This window comes from Odocoileus virginianus, chromosome 9, assembly GCF_023699985.2.
Source record: "Odocoileus virginianus isolate 20LAN1187 ecotype Illinois chromosome 9, Ovbor_1.2, whole genome shotgun sequence".
Classification (NCBI taxonomy): domain Eukaryota; kingdom Metazoa; phylum Chordata; class Mammalia; order Artiodactyla; family Cervidae; genus Odocoileus; species Odocoileus virginianus.
In genome coordinates, this window is record NC_069682.1 from 27,580,808 (window position 1) to 27,604,655 (window position 23,848).

Genomic DNA, 23,848 nt, shown 5'->3' on the forward strand with positions numbered 1-23,848 from the left:
TCTAGAAGGTTATTAATTTCATGTCCATGACTATAGACTGATTCTTGGTAAAAACACATCACATGTCTCCAAATACTAATGCTAAGTTTAAATTCAAATAATGCCAAAAATTTATGTTTTTATTTATCAAGGCTTACACTTAAAATACTTTAAAAATACAAATGATTTTGATATGGATTAGTAAAATACCATTAATTTTATGTATAATTTTTCTGATTTAGGAAATTTATTTTAATATTAAGCTAGAAGTCAGTTTTTAGAAGCATCTGAAGTCCTGATTCAACCACTAACTGGAAGATTTCTTTCACAAATTAATATCAAGTGGTTTAATTTTTCCAGTTTCTAATAGTTAAACTTTAAAGTAAAAGCTTATGAAAATTGGTATGAAATAACTGAATTATTTAATTAAATGATAAAAGAGCTACTGTGACCATATATAGACACATACAAAAAACATAATTTTAAAGTGCATTTATAAAATATCTCCTAATTTGGTCATATTTCAAGGTAATGCTTGCACAGGACTTTTCTCTGCGACATTACTTCCACATTTTTAGAATGGAAATTATTTTCTCCTTTAAAATAAAAAATGCAAATCAGTTGAGGTAACAGGTAAATATCCATCCAATTTCATCAAAATTCTGTGAAAACTGACATCCTACACAAATTCTAAATATATACTAATATAACAATAATGAAGAAAGATGTCATAAAATAGTTCCGCCGTGCAAGTTATTTTAATTGATTGTTCATCAAAGAACATTAAGTTGACATGTTCACATTTTTCTGAAAAGAGATATTTGCTTTCTGATAATATATACCTTTTGAATTCATAAAGTTTTGGAGGTACAAATTAAAACATTCAGCGTTAATGTTTTTGAAAGCATTAAGTTTAGATTATTTTCTCAAGACCCAAGGAGAAAACACCAGAGGAAACATAACCAGCCTGAATTGTTTAAAATGTATTTTCCCTTTAATTAAATAAGAAACATCTGTCTAGGGATTTTGGAAATGAATGTAATCCATCCACACTCTGCCTGTACTAGTTTGCATCCAGTGTCCAATATTTTGAAAGAAAATGCTTTCTTTCTGTAAAGAATTAAATAGCAACATGGAGTGATGTCTGGGTCTGCAGCAGCTGACTCTTGCCTCCGGAGTTTGGGCACTGGAAATTCTAAGGCTGTGTCTTTTTCCAGATTTGTTCTTGGGAAACAACCAAATTCTCTCCAGAATCAAGATTAGGGAGTAACATCTGTGTTTCTCCAAACCATCCACTCACCCTGAACACCCTTATCTCAGAACAGTAAGGAAACTGAAGTGACCAGGATGCATTCAAATACCCAAGCTCAAAATACTGTTCCCTCTCTGGGGTGCACTTAACATCTTCCTCCCCTTCACTCGGGCTTTAAAAAGCTTGATTTCTCTCCGAACCTGCACCACCCGCAACACCGACCCATCACAAAGGCCAAATTCTACAAAGAAAGTGGGGACTTGACCCCCCGATGGCTCTGGCACTTTGAAACCAGAACCAACAGTTGAGAATGACAAATATCACTTACTGGTGTTGTCAAATGGTATCTGCCTGCACTGCGCAGACCCCTCGGCGGGCCAAGGACAGTAGTAGACTGCTCCCCCTTCCACGATGTCTGGCTGGCTAGTGTTGGCTTTGGGCGCCCCCACCAAGACACTCGCCCTGAGAAGAGGTTGGACAAAATCACTCCTTGGAATCGGAAACGTACTTATGATGGAGACAGACTGTCAAACTAGATTTCCTCTTGGAAACCTACGGGCGTCTGAAACCTGGTTTGGAAGAGGGTGCAAATATTCCTAATTCTTCTCTAGGTGGAGCTATGTATACAGTGAGTTGAAAGATTGCGGGGGGGGGGCGGGGGGGGGTGGTAGGTAGTGAGAATTAGCTGAGGACAGAGCCCAGCTGCTTATAGCAGACAGCACTTGAGCCCAGACGCTTAATTGTTACAGGCTATGTATAAACAGACCGTATTGTGGTCGTTTTAACTGGCCTGAGTCTGTTCGGTCCTGTTTCCCTTGTACGATGCTCCAGTCTTTGTCCCTGGAGCTGCGCAGGACTTTCGGATTCGAGGCAAGTGACATGTCCCTGGTTCAAAGTTCACAAGGCACATCCAGCGTGGAATGGGAGGGTAGAGGCTGGTGGCGGGGAACCGGACGGGACCCTAAGTGGGCAGCGGGATGGACGCTCGGGATCGCCTGCCAGGAGGCTGCGGGGACAGGCCTGGGTCCTCCGGCAGAGGGGCAGGGACCCGCACCTGGGGCGACTTACGTGCGAGCGGCAGGTATGTGGAAGTCCACCGCGTAGCCGAAGTAGCTGCCTTCGGGTCCGCTGTACACCGTGAGCTTGTCCACGTCCAAGTTGAACGCCTGCGAGGCGGGGGACCACAGCATCCCCAGAGCGGCCGAGAAGCAGCAGAGGGGCGCAAGCGGCGGTGCCCGGCTGCCCCGGGGACCTCGGCGGGGCCGGGCAGACATCGCCCTCCGGCCGGGTGGTGCTCACCGGGCAGAGCGAGCCGAGGACCCCGGCTGAGAAACGGCGGGCGTGGCGGCCGGCGGTCCCGGGAGCCCTGGTCCCGGGTCGATGCGCGCGACGCGTCCGCGGTGACAGCCCCGGGCGCTCCTCCGCGCGTCCCCTGCGGTCTGCTGGCCGCGGAATCCCGCGGCTGGGGGCAGGCGGAGGGGATGCGAGCCCTCCTCTGGCGGCGGGAGGGGGCCCCGGTGCGGTCGGGGCGCCTCCTAGTGGCCGGCCCGCACAGTACGGGCCGGAGCCGGTAACTCACCGACAGTCCTCGCCCCCGCGGGCGGCCGGCGCCAGGCGCCTGTTTCCGTGGGTTGGCTTTCTACTTCAGTTGCATCTTAAAAACTATCCGAGCCTCCCGCTTGCCAATTCAAGCCACTGGCTTTGGAAGCAATCCCCCCCCGCCCCAAAAGCCACTCCGCCCGCCTCTGCTCAGCCTTGGGCGAGGGTTTGCTTTGCTTTCTCCCAAATGGAAGGATGTAAAAGCATACCCCACCACGAGGGAAGAGGCCAGACAAAGCCGAGATCTTGGCATTACCTCTGCAGCCTAAAGATCCCTCAGAGTCGACGCAGTCTGTGACTGAGAAGTAAAGTTTAAATCCAATAATCCTCTCCGCCGCCTCCACCCCACTTCCACGCAGAGGTGACTAATAAAGCAATCCTGGAGATTGTATTTAGGTCTTTCTCAGAGACACGTGCAGAAGGTTACACGCCTTGGTCCTAAATTTCTGTGGCCTTGTTTAAATGTGGTGACGACTGGCAAAATTGAGAATGTTGGAATTCACAGTTTACCCACAGTAGGCGTAGGGGGTGTAGGTTGGAATCTGGGAATCTGCAGGGGTTCAAACGTCAGTTCCAATCCACGGGTGTTATTGATCTCTTTCTGTGTCTTCTGCTTGGGAGAGGGAGTGAAAGATGAGTAGGGGGAAAAGGCAAAGGAGAAGCGTGGTACCAGAAGCCTTTTCGTAACGTGCGGTCTTACAGGGAAAGAGAGCAATTACGCGTTAAACAGGATGGCGCTGGGGTTAAATGAAAATGAAGCCTAGAGAGGAGAGAGTGGAGTAGAGTCCACAGTATTTTAATGGGTCGTTGGCAATTTAAGAAGAAATTTGAATAGGAGGCTTGGCTTTAGACATTGTGGGCGTAGTAATTGAGGCAAAGTATTAAAGACATAGAGGCTGAGATGATATGGTTGTGCAAGGGGGTTGAATGAAAATGTGGGGGTGTGGAGGAGTGGGAGGTAGGGGTGGACCTCCTAAGAAAGGATCTTAATAACAAGAACAATTATTGAGGCAAAGGTAGTGGGTTCTACAGGGATTCTGGAAGTTTAGTGAAGGATGTGTGTGTTGGGCAGGTCAATTGTCAGAAGAATGCCAAGTGGCTGTTGCCCAAATGTCCAGAGTGATGAGGACTCCGACATGATAAACAGATGGAAGGGAAATGAAGCCCACAATGTTAATTAACAGGAAAAAGGCCAGCAGACTGATGGCAGAGTGCAAGTGAAGGATAAACCCAAGGTGAGCCTACAGGTATCAATTTAGAGGAGACTCACAGACAGTAGCAATGGGGCAAGGAGGCCAGAATGGGAGGAATGCAGTGAGTTAGGTTCTGGACCTATTGAATCTGTTACTAGTCTGGGATCCCCAAGAAGCTGGAATCACAAACTGTGATTCAGAGCAGTGGTCTACTCTGATGGAGCAGGTGTGGGAGTCTACCCACAGAAAATCTCTGCTCCCATTGCAAAGCTAGACTTTATCGGTCTTACATCAGAACTCACTTGGTAGACGGATTTAAATTTTATGTTTCCCTCTTTGCCTCACTCATCCCTGTAAAAATACTAAAAAATAATAAACTATCAGAAGATTACCTAGCAAATCATCACATCTGGATTATTTCCTAACTGAATAGTCCTTTCCCAGACAAAGACTTAAGAGCAGAGGGTAGAAAACTTTTTTCTCAGTCCCAGAGTCCATTTGTGTTGGATACGAAGTCTGCTATCTGGGTCAGGTTACAGTTGGTAATAGAAGCGATATTCCCTGGAGTAAATTTCAATGAGTAATTCACATGCAACATACACATGGGCAGAAAAAGAGCTGTAGGAGACAGGCTGGGAAATAGCCCCAACTCCATCATTTCCTGAGACTGCATGCTGAAATTTGCAAATTCATCATAATGCAGGCAAGATTTAGGTTGGAATGGAACATCTGAGTATGTAGAATGTAACAGCATAATCTTAGACATGCACTTGGTCCACATACCAATTTACTGGACAGAAGTTCAGTTCCGTTCAGTCGCTCAGTCATGTCTGACTCTGTGACTCCATGGACTACAGCACGCCAGGCCTCCCTGTTCATCACCAACTCCCAGAGCTTACTCAAGCTCATGTCCATTGAGTCGGTGATGCATCTCATCCTCTGTTGTTTCCTTCTCCTCCTGCCTTCAATCTTTCCCAGCATCAGGGTCTTTTCCAATGCGTCAGGTTTTCACATCAGGTGGCCAAAGTATTGGAGCTTTAGCATCAGTCCTTCCAATGAATATTCAGGACTGATCTCCTTTAGGATGGACTGGTTGGATCTCCTTGCAGTCCAAGGGACTCTCAAGAGTCTTCTCCAATATCACAGTTCAAAAGCATCAATTCTTTGGACAGAAGTAGCTCAATATTATAAAATGATTTGTATAAATCAGCATATGACCAGGGTATCCCCTTTTGTTACTCTCTTGATTTTTGATATTTCCAGCATGTTCCTGGTCTTTTAATTCAAGATATGGGTAGGTTGAAGGAAAGTTACATGGCTCAAAATAGCCTGGAGTTAAAACTCCCCTCTGGGTCCTCCCCACCATTCCATGCAAAACAAAGAACTCTCTCACCCAAAGGGAAAAAAAAATGGACATTAAGGTTGATTATGCCCAGCTCCCAGCAGGTCCCAGCCTCTGACGGATCTTCAGAATTCCTTGCCCCAGTTATTTAAGAGATAACTACTCCGAACAACCTTGGAGAAGAACAGGCCCTCTTAAGACAGTAGATTTCCACATAGATGCCTGGATATACTTACTCTTTTCTTGGGTTAGTGTAGCAGCTCACTAATCTGACTGCTGCCCCTTCTCACCTCATTAAAGGTGATCTGTTCCTGTAAAGTGCTGGTCTTGTTCTTTTTCTGAACCTCGTCTTCTCTAACTCCCTTACCCTACATAGGTCAGGGAAGAAAGTTCTACATATTGCCACATCAGTTCAGTTCGTTCGCTCCATTGTGTCCGAATCTTTGCAACCCCATGAACTGCAGCACTGCAGGCTTCCCTGTCCATCACCAACTCCCAGAGCTTACTCACACTCATGTCCATCAAGTTGGTGATGCCATCCAACCATCTCATCTTCTGTTGCCCCCTTCTCTTCCCGCCTTCAATCTTTCTCAGCATCAGGGTCTTTTCCAATGAGTCAGTTCTTCACATCAGGTAGCCAAAGTATTGGAGTTTCAGCTTCAACATCAGTCCTTCCAATGAATATTCAGGACTGATTTCCCTTAGGATGGGCTGGTTGGATTTCCTTGCAGTCCAAGAGACTCTCAAGAGTCTTTCCCAACACCACAGTTCAAAAGCATCAATTCTTTGGCACTCATCTTTCTTTAGAGTCCAACACTCACATCCGTACATGACTACTGGAAAAACCATAGCCTTGACTAGACGGACCTTTGTTGGCAAAGTAATGTCTCTGCTTTTTAATATGCTATCTAGGTTGGTCATAGCTTTCCTTCCAAGGAGCAAGCATCTTTTAATTTCATGGCTGCAGTCACCTTCTGCAATGATTTTGGAGCCCAAGAAAAGAAAGTCTGTCACTGTTTGCATTGTTTCCCCATCTATTTGCCATGAAGTGATGGGACCGAATGCCATGATCTTAGTTTTCTGAATGTTGAGTTTTAAGCCAACTTTTTCACTCTCCTCTTTCACCTTCATCAAGAGGTTCTTTAGTTCTTCTTCACTTTCTGCCATAAGGGTGGTGTCATCTATATATCTGAGGTTATTGATATTTCTCCCGGCATTCTTGATTCCAGCTTGTGCTTCATCTGGCCCGGCATTTTGCATGATGTACTCTGCATATAAGTTGAATAAGCAGGGTGACAATTCACAGCCTTATTATATTGCCAATACAGCCAGTTATATTGTATTATATCACCACATAATTGGATTCATATACTTGTTCCTTTCTTCTAAAACACACTTGTTATTGATTTATACAATAAGCCTACATTTTATACAGCGTCACTTTCCACTGTACAGATGAGGGCCTTAAGGTTCAGAGAAGTACAGCATACACAAATTTACAGAGCAAGTAAGTGGTGTTATTTTTTAAAAATAATTTCTATTTATTTATTTTTGGCTGTGCTGGGGCTTCATTGCCATACCAGTTTTTCTCTAGTTGTAGCAAGAAGAGGATACTCTTTAGTTGCGGAGCATGGGCTCCTCATTGCAGAGCATCGGCCCTAGGGTGGGTGGACCTGCTCTGAAGGTGGGTGGGTTACCTGCTCTGAAGGCTCAAGAGCACAGTGTCAATAGTTGTGGTGCAGGGGCTTAGTTGCTGTGCAGCATGTGGAATTTTCCTGGACCAGGAATTGAACCCACATCTCCTGCATCAGCAGGTGGATTCTTTACCACCGAGCCAGCAGGGAAGCCCCAGTGGTGTGATTTGAACCTAGAACTCTCAGATGCTAAAACCAGTTCCTCAGGCGATTCAGTCTATAAGCATATCTTTGTAAATTATGGCAAAAATGAGAAGTCACCTTTCTGAAGTATTAAGCTCTTCTGGTCTGGCACTTTGAGCATGTTTGCGAGTCCTGATAGCAGCTGTGTACTTTTATAAGAGGTCATGGCAAAGGGTTTGGTCGTTGTTGTTCACTCGCTCAGTCATATCTTACTCTTTGTGACCCCGTGGACTGCAGCACACACGATTCCCTGTCCTTCACTGTTTCCCAGAGTTTGTTCAAACACACGTCCATTGAGTCAGTGATGCCATCCAACCATCTCATCCTCTGTCGTCCCCTTCTCCTCCTGCCTTCAGTCTTTCCCAGCATCAGGATCTTTTCCAACGAGTTGGCTCTTTGAATCAGGTTGGCCAAACTATTGGAGCTTCAGCTTCAGCATCAGTGTTTCCAATGAATATTCAGGGTTGATTTCCTTTAGGATGGACTGGTTTTATCTCCTTGCTGTCCAAGAGACTCTTAAGAATCTACTCCAACACCAAAGTTCAAAAGCATCAGTTCTTCAGCACTCAGCCTTTGTTATGGTCCAACTCTCACATTCGTATATGACTACTGGAAAAACCATAGCTTTGATGATATGGACCTTTGTTGGCAAAGTGATGTCCCTGCTTTTTAATATGCTGTCTAGGTTTGACATAGCTTTTCTTCGAAGGAGCAAGCATCTTTTAATTTCATGGCTGCAGTCACCATCTATGGTGACTTTGGAACCCAAGAAAATGAAGTCTGTCACTGTTTCCACTTGGTATTCAAAGAGTGAAGGAAAAGCAATCTAACTCGAAGCTCTTTGACCTCCCCTAGGAGACCAAAAACCTGGAAGAAGAATAAATCTCTCAAGAAGCTAGAGAAAAAAAAAACTGTAATAATTTCAGGGACAGGATAGGTCTGAATAGGTGTCTTGTACATTTCACTATTCTGACACATGGGAACCACGCCAATCAGTAAAACCTGGGGTACTGTCAGAGGAACACATGGACAATGACAGGTCTTACACTGAATGAGAAGTTTGACATTTTAAAGATCTTCTAGCACTGATTTATTTATCAGAAAATCATGTCTGGTAATTGTTTATCATGCATGTGAGTATGTGTGTATATTTAATGCTGAGAAAGGTATACATAGTTGTTTCCCTAAACAGAAAAGAAAAGAACCCAAAGGTCAAAGATGGAACAGATTTGGCCCAAACTTTCCAAAAATAAATAAGTAAAGAGTACCACAGGAAAAAAAAAATGCTCTCTGGGTTGTAGCCATGTACAATATATTTAAAAATAGAGATGCTGTAACATTTAACCATTAGTGCATATTCTTAACAGAAGATCAAATATATTTGTTACTTAATAACCAATTACTGTTCCCCACTATGTTTAAATCTATTTCCTTATATGATAAAAAATGATTCTGGGACTTCCTTGGTGGTCCAGCGGTTTAAGTCATGATGCTTCCACTACAGGGGGCATGGGTTCAGTTCCTGGTTGGGGAACCTTATGCTGTGTGGCGTGTCTAAAAAAATAGCCTCCCCTCCCCCCAAAAAAAAGTGACCTTGCCTCTAAATCAAGGGCGAAGAGAGTCCATACCTGATTATTTCATTAATACACCACAATTTCAATATGTTATTTAAACCATTTACAAAATAAGCCCAGGTAAAAATAATATGCTCTTGAAGATTCCATCAGCTTTAAAAAGGAAGCACCCAATGGAAGGCAGGTTTTCAATCTCTTCTTGTATCTGTGGTAGTTGAGGTGATCTCAAAGGTTTATTTGGTTTGTTTTTGTTTTTTGCCCACTGGTCTCAGTGTTTGTGCAGTATTAGAAACTACCTATTAGTATAAACTGGTCAATTAAACTTACGTTGGGCAAACAACTCTTAAATCTGTCAAGTGTCTCTGCTAGCATAAGCTTATGTCTGCAAATTTCCTATGTCTGGTCCCTGGAGGGTGAATCTCAGTATAGTAAAATCTTTTTTTTTCTTTTTGATAATTTTGTTTGTAATTCTCTTTATGATTTCCTTTCATGACTTTATAAGCCACTTTTAAGTTAAAAGTGCTGCAGCCCGTGGCCCCCGTGTTGGCCGCTCTTCAAGCACAGTCAACAGTTGGTTTAGCTGAAGGAAAATTCCCACTAGTCAAAACCAGACTCTGACTTGATCTCTTTTTAGAATGAGCCTTTTAAATACAACTCTGCTTTAAACAAAAATAAAAATAAATAAAAACAGTTCTGCCTCTAAAAAAAGGAAGGTAAATGAGGCCAATGATGCTCTTCCAGAGCCCTGACATCTGGAGATAAATCTTCCTGAGAGTCACAGACCCCTGGCAGTTGAGTTTATATGAAGGATCTTGATTTACAGATTTTAATCAGGGCCAGTTCACTCCAGAATCTTGAAAAACCTACACGCATCTGATGGGTTGGCCATAGTGACTAAGGCAAACTTCCAGGGGGAGAAATTCACAACATCTTAGTTGTAAATTTGGAATCTGGCAATGGGGAAGTCCAGTTTCCCAAGAGCTTATGTTTCAGTCCAGTGCCAAAGGAATATATTAGATTGGCATTATTATTATTAAATTTCAATGAGGTGTTGGGGTGCAGGGCCTCACTACTCTGGTCCCAGGGAAAGAGAATCACTTAAGATGAGAAGTGAGCATTCTCCTCCCTTGTGTCTTCATTCGTTCAGGTATCTGAAAGTAAATACCATAGACTGGATGGCTTATTAAAAACAGAAATTTATTCCTCTCACTTCTGAAGACCAGAAGTTCAAGATCAAGATGGCCGCACAGTTGAGTTCTCACAAAAGGCCTCTCCAGGTTGCAGACTGCCAACTTCTTATTGTATTCCCATATGGCATAAAGGGGTTTAGAGAGTTCTCTGAGGCTCCTTTGATAAGGCACTAATTCCATCATAGGGCTCTGCCCTCATGGCCTCCCAAAGTCCCACCTCCTAATACTATCACAGTGGAGGTTAGGATTCCAACATGTGAATTTGGAGGTGGGGTGGAGTGCTGGACACAAATCTTCACCCCATTGATCAGGACTTGAAACGAGAGGCTTTTGTGAACACGGTACTACAGGCACCTCCATGGACCAGGGACAAGAATAATAGTTGTAGGCTTCAGGGGCAGACAGCAGCTGTGGCCTCCTAATACTCTTCATTCAGCCTTTGGAGGAGGACAAAGGACTCCAAAGATCTCCTACAAATAGGTGGGGACGTCATGAACGCGTCCTCCACCTATGGGAGGAGGTGAAGGCTGGAGCACCTGATTGGTGATCTGAACGTGATTTAAACCCTAGAGTAGGTTGCTATGTTTATTCCAAGGCTGGAAGATGTCATGAGGGTGTCTAGGACTGCCCTCTAGTGTCTGTGATCCTGTTAAAGTGTGTGGGATTTTCTTATGAGAAAATGATTTAGTCTCAAACAATTTAGATGAACTTTTCATTACAAAGTTCCCAAATTTGAGTTGGTCTCCCCCACATTTACCACCATCTTTATTTCCTTGTGGTACTTTGCAAATCAGGTGAAAGGGAAAAAGAAGAAAAGAGCCACAGAGGATGGAAGGAAAGAAAGAAGGAAAAAGGGAGGAAGGGAAGGAATTTGCCCATAGAAACTAGGCCTCATATTTTCCCAGCTAACTGCAAAATCCAAACCAGATTTCAGTATCACTCATGCAAGGACTATATTCTGCTCAATTTCATCAGCCCTATCTAACTTTGTTATTTGCTTATTCCTTATTTTTATCCCATCAATAGATATGAGCACCAACTGTGTCTTATTTACAGTGCCAGCCCTGGAGATATAATTGTGAATTTAAGAGCTATAGTTCTTCCTTTCCTGAAGCTTATGTTCTAGTGAGGAGATGCCAACCTGATGAGAATATAATTAACTAGAATAGTGCCAGGAGCAGAACTAATAGGCTGTGGTTAAAGAAGAATGGGTGTAGGGAAGCTCTTAGGAGATCATTTTCCTTCAAATAAGAACACAGCCACATGATCCACCAAAGAATAATGGACTATTCATGATGTAACTTTTTAAAACAGATGTGGTTGCTCCACTGCTCACCAGATCTGGAAAACATGGGACCTTATGGCTTGGTGTCCCTCAGTGTCCCTGACTAAGAGAAGTTCAATCTTAGCAGATTGTAACTGAGATATGGAATCAAGTTAAGACTTTTGGTGCCCGTGTAAAACAAGCCTCCTGTGGTATCTGTGCATTTTGTCATCTGTGTAACTTACATAAGGGAGCCTCCTGCTTACCATGACTGTGAGTCATCCGTGCTCATGGCCTTGACCACTTTAAGTCTCTCTGTGCAGCAGTGCCCTAGTCTGTTTCCAGGGCTAGCAGTCTGCAAGAACAATCTGAAGGTTGGAAGTGAATTTCTTGTCTTTTGCTTAGATTGCTTGAAACGTGACTAATTGACTAAAGTTGACCTTTCTGGCTCTTATTGTTTTGACTTATTAAAAAATGTGTCCTTTTCCCAAAGCCCTCTGGGCACATGCACAAAAAAATAGAAATATGACAAGTTAAATTAAAACCAGCAGATGAAAGCTAAAACACTCTTATAAAGTTAAAAAGAAAGATGCCAAGCAGCATTTCTGGAAGGAGAAAACTAAACCAAATGGATTAAACTTAGCCATTTTTCTACTGGTTTGCAAGGAGGACTTGTTCAAAATAGATGTTAGAGTGATTTCCTATGAAATCCTTGAAAAACTTGTGCCACTACAGATTTTCATACCAAATCCTGTAAATACTGGTAATCCCAGGGAGAGAAAGTCTCTAAAATTTAATTCTTTTTATAGTGATATTAAGATTGCTGTTTAGCCCTTAGTCACAGGGTGGCCTCATTCAGTTGCATCTCATTCTTGGGAGAAGAGAGATTAGCTTTAAACACAGTTAACATTTCTCTCTTGAACTCTAATCATTGCTGTCAGCTCAATCATACTGTGATTCTGTTTAGAAACCAGTGCTGCTGATACATGTAGAAACAGTGGGTAGTTACTTACCATCTCTGTGCCTAGGTTTCCCCAACTGTAAAATGAAGATACAAACAGCAAATCATATAGATTTGTGAGGACTAAATGGGTTAATGGACTATAAAGAAGGCTGAGTGCTGAAGAACTGATGCTTTTGAACTGTGGTGCTGGAGCAGACTCTTGAGAGTCCCTTGGACAGCAAGGAGATAAAACCAGTCCATCCTAAAGGAGATCAGTCCTGGGTGTTCATTGGAAGCACTGATGCTGAAGCTGAAGCTCCAATACTTTGGCCATCTGATGTGAAGAACCAATTCTTTGGGAAGGATGCTGATGCTGGGAAAGATTGAGGGCAAGAGGAGAAGGAAGTGTCAGACAAATGGTTGGATGGCATCTGATCCAATGGACGTGAGTTTGAGGAAACTCTGGGAGACAGTGAAGGACAGGAAAGCCTGGCATGCTGCAGTTCATGGGGTTGCAAAGAGTTGGACACAACTTAGTGACTGAAGAACAACAATAGTTTGAGATACAGGAGAGAATCTTTATAAATAAGTCAACTGATTCTTGCATTGGATTCTGCATGTGGAGAAAAATATTTTGCAAAACAATTATCTCTTGCTCAGAAGTCCAAATTGCAGACATAATAAGTGGCCTATTTATGCTAAGGGGTTATTAATATTTATTGGTCATGAGCTTTATGTTTTGCCTTGCCCTTTATGTACATAATCTCTTTTAACATATTATTATTATTATTATTTAATGATTTTGGTCCCATGGTTTGTCGGATCTCAGTTCCCTGATAAGGGATTGAACCCAGGCCAAGGCAGTAAAAGCCTGGAATCCTAACCACTAGGCACCAGGGAACTCCCTTACCATATTTTTAAATATTCCATTTTAAAAATAAGGAAACCTAGGGACTTCCCTGGTGGTCAGTGGCTAAGACTCCACGTTCCCAATGCAAGGTGCCTGGGTTCAATCCCTGATCAGGGAATTAGATCCCACATGCTATAGCTAACAATCCCAGATGCCTCAACTAAGACCCAGCTCAGCAAAATAAGTAAATACATATTTAAGAAAGCAAATAAATAAAAAGAAGGAAACCTAAATTTGATGGGGTTAAGTAACTTGCAAGAATTTACTTGCAGGAGGTATGTAGTGAAAATCACAGGGTAATTTACCTGAGGGTAAATCACAGGATGTCTGATTCCCCAGAACTTACTTTTTCTATCAATCTATTTCTCTTTTCTAGGTTTGGGATAAGACACTATATCAGATTCTTTGAAAAATCAATACAAGGAAGCACTAAAAGAAGTGAGAGGGCCTAAAGGCAACAATACCCAGTAGCAACAAGCAAACCCAGGCAGCAGATGTGGGTTTCTAATACCATTCTCCAATAGAAGGAACTAGGGTGTTTGGAGAAACAGCTAATCCTGGGAGCAGGTAATAGACAAGATTAACCTGGGATATCTACAAGAAAATAAGGAAGTACTCAGAAACCAAACTAATGGAGTTTATCAAGGGGAGGCAAGAAACAACTGAAAGAGCTCCCAAAGGTGACTTGAAAAGCAAAATAAGTAATATAGTATTGTATTATAACTCAAGGGGTAAAGTAAATCATTATGAGCCCTGAGGTATGAGGCCTGAATTATATCCCCCCCCCCACAAAGAAAAATTATTGCTGAAGCCCTAATCCCCAGTGATACTATATTTTGAAATAGGGCCTTTAAGGAAGTAAATAAGCCTAAATGAGATCATAAGGATGGGGCCCTACTCCAAAAGGACTAGTGCCCTTTTAAGAGGAGGAGATATCAGAAATCTTTCTCCCTCAGAATGTGCACCGTGAGCATGCAGTGAGAAGGCAGCCATCTGCAAACCAAGGAGAGAGGTCTCATTAGGAAACAATCCTACTGATCTTAGACTTCTAGCCATCAGGATGGTGAGAAAATGAATTCCTATTTTTTTAAGCTGCCAGGCACTGTTAAGGCAGTGCTAGTAGACTAATACAAGTCCATACCAATGTAAATGATTGAGCAAACAAATAAGTGGAAAGAAGAGACAAACACCTATACATTAGAAACTTTAAAAAAAAAATTTATATGGACACTGTCCCCTTGAGGAGGTAGAGCATAGCTCCCTACACATGGTTTGATGACTTTCTTCCAAAGACATAACATGGAAATGGTGTAATGGTACAGAAGATTGACATCATCAGTGGTAAGTCAAGCTAATAACATATCCTCAATATGACCTGGTAAGAACAGCACTTGTCTTCCTCCTCCAAACTAAAATTCCTGTCATATCAAAAGAAAAACATCAGAAAAACCCAAATTGAGGGACAGTTTACAAAACACCTGACCAGATTTCTCCAAAGTGTCAAGGTCACCCAAATGAAGCAAAGTCTAAAACTGTCACAGTTTAATGGATCCTAAGCAGACTTGATGACTAAATGTGATGTGGCACTCTGGATGGAATCTTGTAGCAGACAAAGGGCTAGGTAAAAACTGAAGACATCTGAATAAGGTATGAGCTTCAGTTAATAACCATGCGTCAATATTGGTTCATTGGTCCTGACAAATGTATCAAACTCATGCTTGATCAGTAGCAGGGGATACTAGGTACAGGATATATATGGAAACTGCCTAGATATTTATGTATTTGGTAAGTTTTCTGTAAATATAAAACTATCCTAAATGAAAAGTCTATTTAAAGGAATTCCCTGGTGGTCCAGTGGCTAAGACTCTGTGCTCCCAAAGCAGGGGGTCCAGGTTTGATCCCTGGTCAGGCAACTAGATCCCACATGCCACAACTAAGACTTGGCATAGCCAAATAAATATTTTTAAAGGTCTATTTTAAACAAATATGCAAAACGGTGTTTTTGTTATATCTTCCATATGACTTCTGTCTTATATTGTTTCTCTGAATATTCCAAAGTGAGTATTCACTTATCTTGGGAACAGAGCTTAGCTTAGTTTTGTTTCTTCTCACAAAACGGGACCCCTTTTTGCAGTCAGTATTCTGCCACATCTTGGCAGGAAGCCAGCAGATGAGGCAGGGGAGGACCAGCATAGATTGAGCATGTTTATCTGTATGAGTAAGGAATTCCTGTAGGTATATTTTAAAGATCCATGTGAGTCCCCATATTTGAAACATCTTCACAGTTTTATTCCTCCTCTTGTAATTTTTTTCTCTTTCTGTAGACGACCTCTGAAAATCCCAGAAAACAATATTTGCTTTTAGATGATTGGGGTTGAATCCTCTATTGTCTTTTTTTTCCTTTGAATCCTCTTGTTCTTTTTTTCCCACAGAGAAACTCCCAGATTTTTCATTTTATTTTACGATTATGTTACTAAACCAGATGATCCAGTTTCACTTTTTGCTTCTCAGGCTCAAAAAGAAAGGAAAAAAAAAAAAAAAAAAAAAGCCTGTGCTGTGGGATTTAGCAAACACTTCACTCTCTTCTCTTCCAGACCCTGTCAGCTGCAGTGTTCCAACAGCAGTCAAAGTGGATCTACAACTCCAAACCCCATTCCTCCTGGATTTTCGTGCTGGCCGCCAACCAAGACCTGGCTCCAGCTGTACTGGCCCCTAACTTCTTTAACTCTTTCCTCTCCTTTATTCTGGTGTTGAGAGTTAGAGCAAAGGAGATTCATTTGCAAGTGTTTATTGAGCACCAGTCACTGAGCTTAGAGCAGTAAATAAGGCAAGTGAGGTCCCTGCCCATAGAAGCCACGTTCTGAAGGATGGATAGCTTCATGGCGCACTTATTACTGCTAGGAGAGTTACTTGAATGAATGTTTTCATTAGTCCTGATGATGGAGATGCTAATTGTTATTCTCACTTATGAGACATAGATGCCAAATGACTTACCCAACATCAGACAGCTAGTTAGTGATGGAGATACAATTATTTTCTTTGAGTGATTTTATTTGTTTATGGTTTTTTTTTGGCTGTGCTGGGTCTTTGCTGCTGCACAAGGTTTTCTCTAGGTGCGGTGAGTGGGGGGCCACTCTCTAGTTGCTATGCTGTGGGCTTCTCATTGCAGTGGCTTCTCTTGCTGTGGAGCATGGGCTCTAGGGTGCGCAGGCTTCAGAAGTTGTGGCTCCTGGGCTCAAGCGCACAGGCTCAGTTGCCCTTGGGCATGTAAGATCCTCCAGGACCAAGGATCGAATCCGTGTCTCCTGCTTTGGCAGGCAGACTCTCCACCGCTAAGCCACCAGGGTAGTCCCTGGAGATTCTCAGATTCCAGAACACTTGGATTCCTAACCATGATAATATTGATAAAATTGTTCTTTTGCGTAAATACTGTCTGATTTCTATCTTGCTCTTTCTACTCTTAAAAAATATGCTGCTTCTAAAAAATATCTGTAATGTCTAATGACAATTATAAAAAGAAAAAGCGGCTCTTTTCTTTAAAGAAAATGGTGCAGTTCGCACTCAATATTTGCTTTTGTAGCATGCACTACCTCTCTTTCCTATTTCTATAGTGAACCGTGAACCTCCCCACCCCTCTGCAGAGTATTCAGGTGTTTCAGGTGGGATGAACCCAGCAGGAATTCCTCGGATAGATTGGCATAATTTAACAGCCCCCTTGTATCTTTCTGGCCACATGATAGGTTGGGAAGGAGCTCATACCTCGGGCATAAGCCAATCAGTGCCTATCATTCTAATAGCTGACGTGATTGGTTTATAGAACTATAGACGCGAGGTGAGACACTTGCTTTCTCCTCCAGGGTAGGAGGAGGTGGTACCTAACTCCAGTCTCTGTTGGCCCCCATTCTGGAGGAGGAACTGAAAACTTGGATTCATGGAGCTCAAGTTCTGACTGCACCATGTCTGACGTCATCCTCACTCATTGACATTTCAGGTGAGTGAGCCCTAAATACTCTTTAATGTTGAAGTCACTTTGACTTGTAGGTTCTTTCTGTTTCATTCAAAAACATGCTATCCGACACAAATAATTGCTTATATTAGGCATATAAACCTAAATATTTAAGAAGATTAAAAAAAAAAAAAGAAACAAACAACTCCCCCACTGAATTATCCAGAGGACTTTGAATGCCCAGAGAACATTTGCAGACAAATTTGAATCTCTGACTTATGTGGGAAAAAATAAAGTAAAATACACCTAGACCGTGGTAGATTCATTTGTTTTACACGTGAAGGCAATCAAGACTGGTTAATAACTTGGGCCCAGATGTACCAGATGCTCAGTTAATTGGCCCTCACTCAGCTGGGTTCATGTTGTAGTACACAATTGTCTTGGATTTTGTTGCTAAAAACACGCCTGTTTTTGCCAAACAACACTGTTCTGGAGATTTGCCACCCCAAACACAGAGATCTTGCTGTGATGAAGATTTGTGCCACTGGTGAGACCAGAAAACACCACTATATTGTAATAATGCGAGAGGCAACACGTCAGCCTGTGTGTCTTCAATTAATCACACATTAGACAGTTTTGACACAGCGGCTTCGTTCTCATTAACTGCTAAGAGTGGGGATACTAGCTGTGCATTAGGACCTGAAAGCACACAGGAAGTTGCATTCTGGCTGACTGTGCACCCACCCTTCCAAGGACATTCTCTCTGTGTCCAACTTAATGTTCCACCGAGGTTTTAGCCTCTGAGGACACAAGGCCAAAGCTAATCAGGAATCAGTTGTTGCATAGCAAGGCTCAACTTTGACCACATTGGGGAGATGGCAGTCTGGAGAGATGGCAGTTGTCTCTAATCTGAGACAAATCACAGTGTTTTCAGCTTCCCTGTTAGCTTGGTTGGCCCAGGAGGGCCCTGTAGGATAACACAGTGAATATGGCAGCTCTCCAGTCTGCTCTTAAAACAAAATGTTGAGAAAATAGAGGTCTGGCTAGCAGTGAAAAAACAGATGGTTAGAAGCCTTTGCCTTCCTTATTTACTTATTAATTAATTTTTGGCTGTGCTGACTCTTCACTGCTGTGTGGGCTTTTATCTAGTTGCGGCAAGCGGGGATTACTCTCCAGTTGTGGTGCACTGGCTTTTCATTGTGGTGGCTTCTCTTTGTTGTGGACCATGGGCTCTCAGGCAACTCAGGCTTCAGTAGATGCAGTTCCCAGACTCTGGACCACAGGCTTAATATTTCTAGCACACAGGCTTAGTTGCTCCACGGAATGTGGGATCTTCCCGGCACCAGGGATTGAACCTGTGTCCCTGCATTGACAGGTGAATTCTTCACCAGTGAGTCACCAGGGAAGCCCTTATCTTCCTTCTTTAATTTTTATTGGAGTATAGTTGATTTTACAGGCTCCCTTGGTGGTTCAGTGGTAGAGAATCCACCTGCAATCCAGGAGATGCCGAAGACACAGGTTCAGTCCCTGGGTCGGGAAAATCCCCTGGAGGAGGAAATGGCAACCCACTCCATTACTCTCATGGGGATAATCCTAAGACAGAGGAGCCTGGTGGACTACAGTCCATGGGGTCCCAAAGAGTCAGACGTGACTGAGCGCTAGTTGATTTACGATGTTGCATTCGTTTCTGCTGTATGGCCAAGAGAATCAGCTGTACGTATACACATAGCCACTGTTTTTTAGCTTCTATTCCCATATAGGTCATTACAGAGTATTGAATAGAGTATGAAATGAAATGAAAACTTACTGCTAAGATTTCTTTGTGATCAGTCAAATTTCTTGTAAAGATTTTGATAAAATATTTGAAGGGCTTAAGTGCACTTCCAGAGTGTGAATTCCTCTTACCTTCCATTTTTAATTTTAAACTTTAAAATATGTTAACGTCTGTGTCTGACGATTGGGCTGTGAATAGGCGTAAATCATGTATTTATTCCCATAGGAATAAAATATACTTGGATCTCTGCCCTGTTCTATTAAAACTTAAGAGGGTGAAACTCATGTCAGGTTCAAGTGTGGCTTCCTCTGCAAGCAGTGCCTGAGCTCTGAACACATGGTGCTACCAAAGCCAGTGTTTATGGGTTGTGTGGAACTTGGAACGTGTTCTTTCATAGGAACAAACGGGATTAGCGAAAGGCCAGCCCACCTGGTGTGCTCATAATGGCCTCATAAGGGAGCCATTTATTACAAAACCCAACCACGCTGTTAACGGAGCTTCCGGGGGAAATGGTGCAGACCACACTCGGGTTGTTGTCCTTCTGTTTGGCTGCAGTAGATTTGGGATCCTCTTTGGCTGTTGCTTAGAAACACCGTTGTGTGGAGAAGGTTGTTGATGGGTGGGAATAGACAAGGACTCACGGTGGCTCAGTGGTAAAGAATCCGCCTGCCATTGCGGGGTTTGATCTCTGGGTCGGGAAGATCCCCTGGGAGAATGAAATGGCTACCCATTCCAGTATTCTTGCCTGGGAAATCCCACGGACAGAGGAGCCTGGTGGACTACAGTCCATGGGGCTGCAAAGAATCAGACATGACTGACTGTCACTGTTTTTCACTTTCAAGTATGGAAGCCAGCAGGATTGAGGGACTGTGAACGAGGGGAGTAAAGAACCAGGGGATGAGAAATCCAGATGCTCCTAAGCCCTAAGGTCTCTGCTTATGATTTGTCTCCTTTTAAAAAAAAATTATTGAGGATAATAACAAGGATGCAGAGTTTCCTAAAGTCACCTCACAGACAAAGGAGATGATGTGGCATTAATTCAATTCAGAGAATTGGGGTTTCCTGGAATCTTAGGAATTGATGTAAGCCTGGGCTCTTCTGACACAGTTGTTACTGACCAGGATTCTTGGCCTCCTTGATCAATAGAAATTGATCAAAGACCAGACAAAAAGTTCAGGCAAGGCTTTCTTGGGGTCCCTGCTGCAGCAGTGGGGGAAGAAGAACAAAAAACAAGTTTCTTTGCTCACTCCCCAAGGAGAGGTGAGCTGATTCCTTACATAGGGTGAGGGTGGGAATGTGTCCAGAGGTCGGGCTGGAGGGGTGATTTAGGTGATTTGCCTGCTCCTTTGGTGCCATTGTGTGCAGGGGTCATGTGCAGTCTGGCAGTTGTGTTTTGTTTTTTTTTTTTTGGTCTCTGTGTATCTTTTGTCCAGAACTTGCCCCAACTGTGCATACACATAATTATTTTTAGTCTCTTATGATTTCTTAGCATTTTGTTGCTTGAGGAGATGTTTGTCCAGGTACAAGCATTGCAGCAAAGCAGTAAAGGATCCCAGGTCCCAGGCCTTTTTCAAAATGAACTGTGGAACTCTGACTTTGAACACCTCATCAGATTTTTGTGTATTGGGATTTTCAGTCATTACGGCCATCAAAAAGAAAAGCCAAAATTGAATAGACGTCAAACATTACCTCGACATGAACATCACTGTAACCAGGACCTCATTATAATTTCATCTTCTTATTCAAGGCCAAACAAAATTCAGCTGCTTGCTGAAATGTGAGCAGAGGTAAGATTTTCTTTTGTTTGTGAATTTTAGTTTAGTTCAATTTTTATTTCAGGAAGTATGCATTAATTTTTGCATGAAAAACACAGCTATACATCTTTGAAGTAGTGGATCTTTGCAAACAAAATTCATCTACAATGAAGTAAAATATATAAGCATTTTTCTTGGGAGAAAGGTCCACACCTTTCATGAGCTCCTTGAAGCATTCATGCACCTCAACAGGTGAGATTCATTGCCCTACAAGAATGAAAATACAGTCATTAATAATGGGTCCACTTTATAGTTATAATGGGATGAGTGGGTTCTGAGAGGAGCTGGAGATTTTTTGGCAGCATTCAGTATGATGACTTTAAGCCTTACTCATTTGAAAGTAGTAAATCCCTCCATTCCTATTATAAGATGACAATATATTTGTGGGTTTTTGTTGTTGTCCAGTTGCTCAGTCATGTCCAGCTCTTTGCAACCCCATGGACTGCAGAATGCCAGGCTTCCCTGTCCTTCACCATTTCCCAGAGCTTGCTCAAACTCATGTCCGTGATGCCATCCAACCATATCGTCCTCTGTTGTCCCCTTCTCCTCCTGCCTTCAATCTTTCCCAGCATCGGGGTCTTTTCAAATGAGTCAGCTCTTTGCCTCAGGTGGCCAAAGTATTGGAGCTTCAGCTTCAGCCCTTCCAGTAAATATTCAAGGTTGATTTCCTTTATTTGAATTTTTATTTTAAAAATTTATTTTATTCAAGTATTGATTTACAGTGTTGTGTTCATTTCTGCTGCACAGCAGAGTGATTCAGTGATATATATATATATATATATATATATATATATGTATATATATATACACATTCTTTTTCATATTATTTTCCGTATGGTTTATCACAGGATATTGAGTATAGTTCCCTGTGCTATATTGTAGGACCTTGTTGTTTACCTATGGAGTTTTAATCTGTGACTTGGTTTATGAAAGAGAAATAATGTTTGTAATATATATTTGTATATAACATGATATTTTAGATATTTAAAGACTATATATATAATTATACATATCAGTTATCTGAGCAGATAATAATCCCTGATTATTATTATTTCTTGCTATAACACTTGGTCCAGGTTATTGTTAAGGAAAAAGCGTAGCTTTCCGCCATCTTTCCATACTGCCATCATGGTACGGAGGAAGGTCTGGCTGATGCTCTCAAGGGTACCAACAATGCCAGCAAGAGAGGCAAACCCCAGGTTCTTATTAGTCTGTCCTCCAAAGTCATCATCTGGTTTCTAATTATGATGGTGAAGCATGGTTGTATTGCCGAGTTTGAAATCACTGATGATCACAGAGTTGGGAAAATTGTTGGGAATCTTACAGGCAGGCGAAGCAAATGTGGAGTGATCAGCCCCAGATTTGATGTGCATCTCAGAGATCTAGAAAAAGGGCAGAATGACCTGCTCCTGTCGTATCAGTTTGGTTTCACTGTACTGACAGCCTCGACTTGCATCATGGACCATGAAGAAGCAAGACAAAAACACACAGGAGGGAAAATCCTGTGATTCTTTCGCTAAGGATGTAAAACATCTGTGCAAATAAAGTACCTCAACAGGCCAAAAAAAAAAAAAGTATAATGTGTAAGCTTTTTAAAACTGGGAGCTCTACCTTCTGTGTTCTCTGAAGTCCTGTAAGACCTAACTTCTTACTCTATATCCTTTCATATAAATCAGAATCTATTCAACATCTTGATAGTATAAGTGCTTACTCAAGGCCTGGTTACGTTTCTTTACATGTTTTTTTTTTAATGAGAAGTATACATAAAGTACTTTTTCACATCCCAAACTATGAGAATTGCCTCAAGACAAAGTCCTTGTGGAATTGTTTGAGTTGTGGGATGCATTAGCTTATTTATTTTGCCATGTGAGTTGTGGGATCTTTGTTTGCCAACTAGAGATCAAACCTGGGCCTTCAGTAATGAAAATTCAAATTCCTAACCACTGGACTGCCAGGGAACCAGCAGCACCTACTTAATGTTCTAGTTATTCTCCTTGGGTGTTGCTCTCTTTGTCAATATCCTGTTGTTGTTTGGTCACTAAGTTGTGTGACCAACTCTGTGTGACCCCATGGACTGCAGCATGCCAGGCTTCCCTGTTCTTCCCTAAATCCTGGAGTTTGTGCAAACTCGTGTCCATTGTGTTGGTGATGCTATCCAACCATTTCATCCTCTTCTGCCCCCTTCCCCTTTTGCCTTTAATCTTTCCCAGCATCACGGTCTTTCCCAATGAGTCTGCTCTTTGCCTCAAGTGACCAAAGTATTGGAGCTTCAATTTCAGCATCAGTCCTTCCAATGATTATTCAGGGTTGATTTCCTATAGGATTGACTGGTTTGATCTCCTTCCAGTCCAAGGGAATCTCAAGAGTCTTCTCCAACAGCACAATTTGAAAGCATCAATTCTTAGGTGCTCAGTTTTCTTTATAGTCCAACTCTCATATCCATACATGACTACTTGGAAAAACCAAAGCTTTGACTATACAGACCTTTGTTGGCAAAGTGATGTCTCAGCTCTTTTAGAACACTGTCTAGTTTTGTCATAGCTTTTCTTCCAAGGAGCAAGCATCTTTTATTTTATTATTTTTTTAGCATCTTTTAATTACAAGTTTTCAGTCACCATCCACAGTGATTTTGGAGCCCGAAAAATAAAGTCTGTCACTGTTTCCATTTTTCCCCCATCTGTTTGCCATGAAGTGATGGAACTGGATGCCATGGTCTTTGTTTTTTGAATATTGAGCTTCAAGCCAGCTTTTTCACTTTCCTCTTTCACCTTCATCAAGAGGCTCTTTAGTTCCTTTTTGCCTTCTGCCATTGGAGTGATATCATCCGCATAGCTGAGGTTGCTGATATTTCTCCTGGAAGTTTTGATTCCAGCTTGTGTTTCATCAAGCCCAGAATTATGCATGACATACTCTACACATAGGGCTTCCCTGGTGGCTCAGCTGATAAACAATCCTCTTGCAATGTGAGAGACCTGGTTTTGATCCCTGGGTTGGGAAGATCCCCTGGAGAAGGGACCGGCTACCCATTCCAGTGTTCTGGCCTGGAGAATTCAATGGACTGTTTAGTCAATGGGGTCACAAAGAGTCAAACAGGACTGAGTGACTTTCATACTTTTTATTCTGCATATAAGTTAAATTAAGTAAGGTGACGATATACAGCCTTGAAGTATTCCTTTCCCAATTTTGAACCA

At 42.3% G+C, this 23,848-nt stretch overlaps 1 protein-coding gene and 1 long non-coding RNA gene across 3 annotated transcripts in view; one reads left to right on the forward strand and one right to left on the reverse strand.

Moving 5' to 3' along the window:
• ITGA8 (integrin subunit alpha 8) overlaps nucleotides 1-2,852 on the reverse strand; it is a 190,197-nt gene extending 187,345 nt beyond the window's left edge. The window contains exons 1-2 of one of the 2 annotated variants that reach the window (XM_020881335.2): nucleotides 2,300-2,849; nucleotides 1,560-1,693 (exon numbers count right to left, since the gene is read on the reverse strand). In XM_020881335.2, the coding sequence (XP_020736994.2) occupies nucleotides 1,560-1,693; nucleotides 2,300-2,505 (340 nt within the window). In that variant the 5' untranslated portion in view covers nucleotides 2,506-2,849. Of the gene's footprint in view, nucleotides 1-1,559; nucleotides 1,694-2,299 lie in introns of both variants that reach the window. The other variant, XM_020881336.2, reaches the window with a different exon arrangement.
• A 16,430-nt stretch (nucleotides 2,853-19,282) lies between these two features.
• On the forward strand, nucleotides 19,283-22,225 carry LOC110129790 (uncharacterized). The gene is made up of 4 exons (XR_002311612.2): nucleotides 19,283-19,451; nucleotides 19,686-19,771; nucleotides 20,480-20,630; nucleotides 21,984-22,225. It is a non-coding gene; the product is annotated as an uncharacterized lncRNA (long non-coding RNA).
• The last annotated feature ends 1,623 nt before the right edge of the window (nucleotides 22,226-23,848 follow it).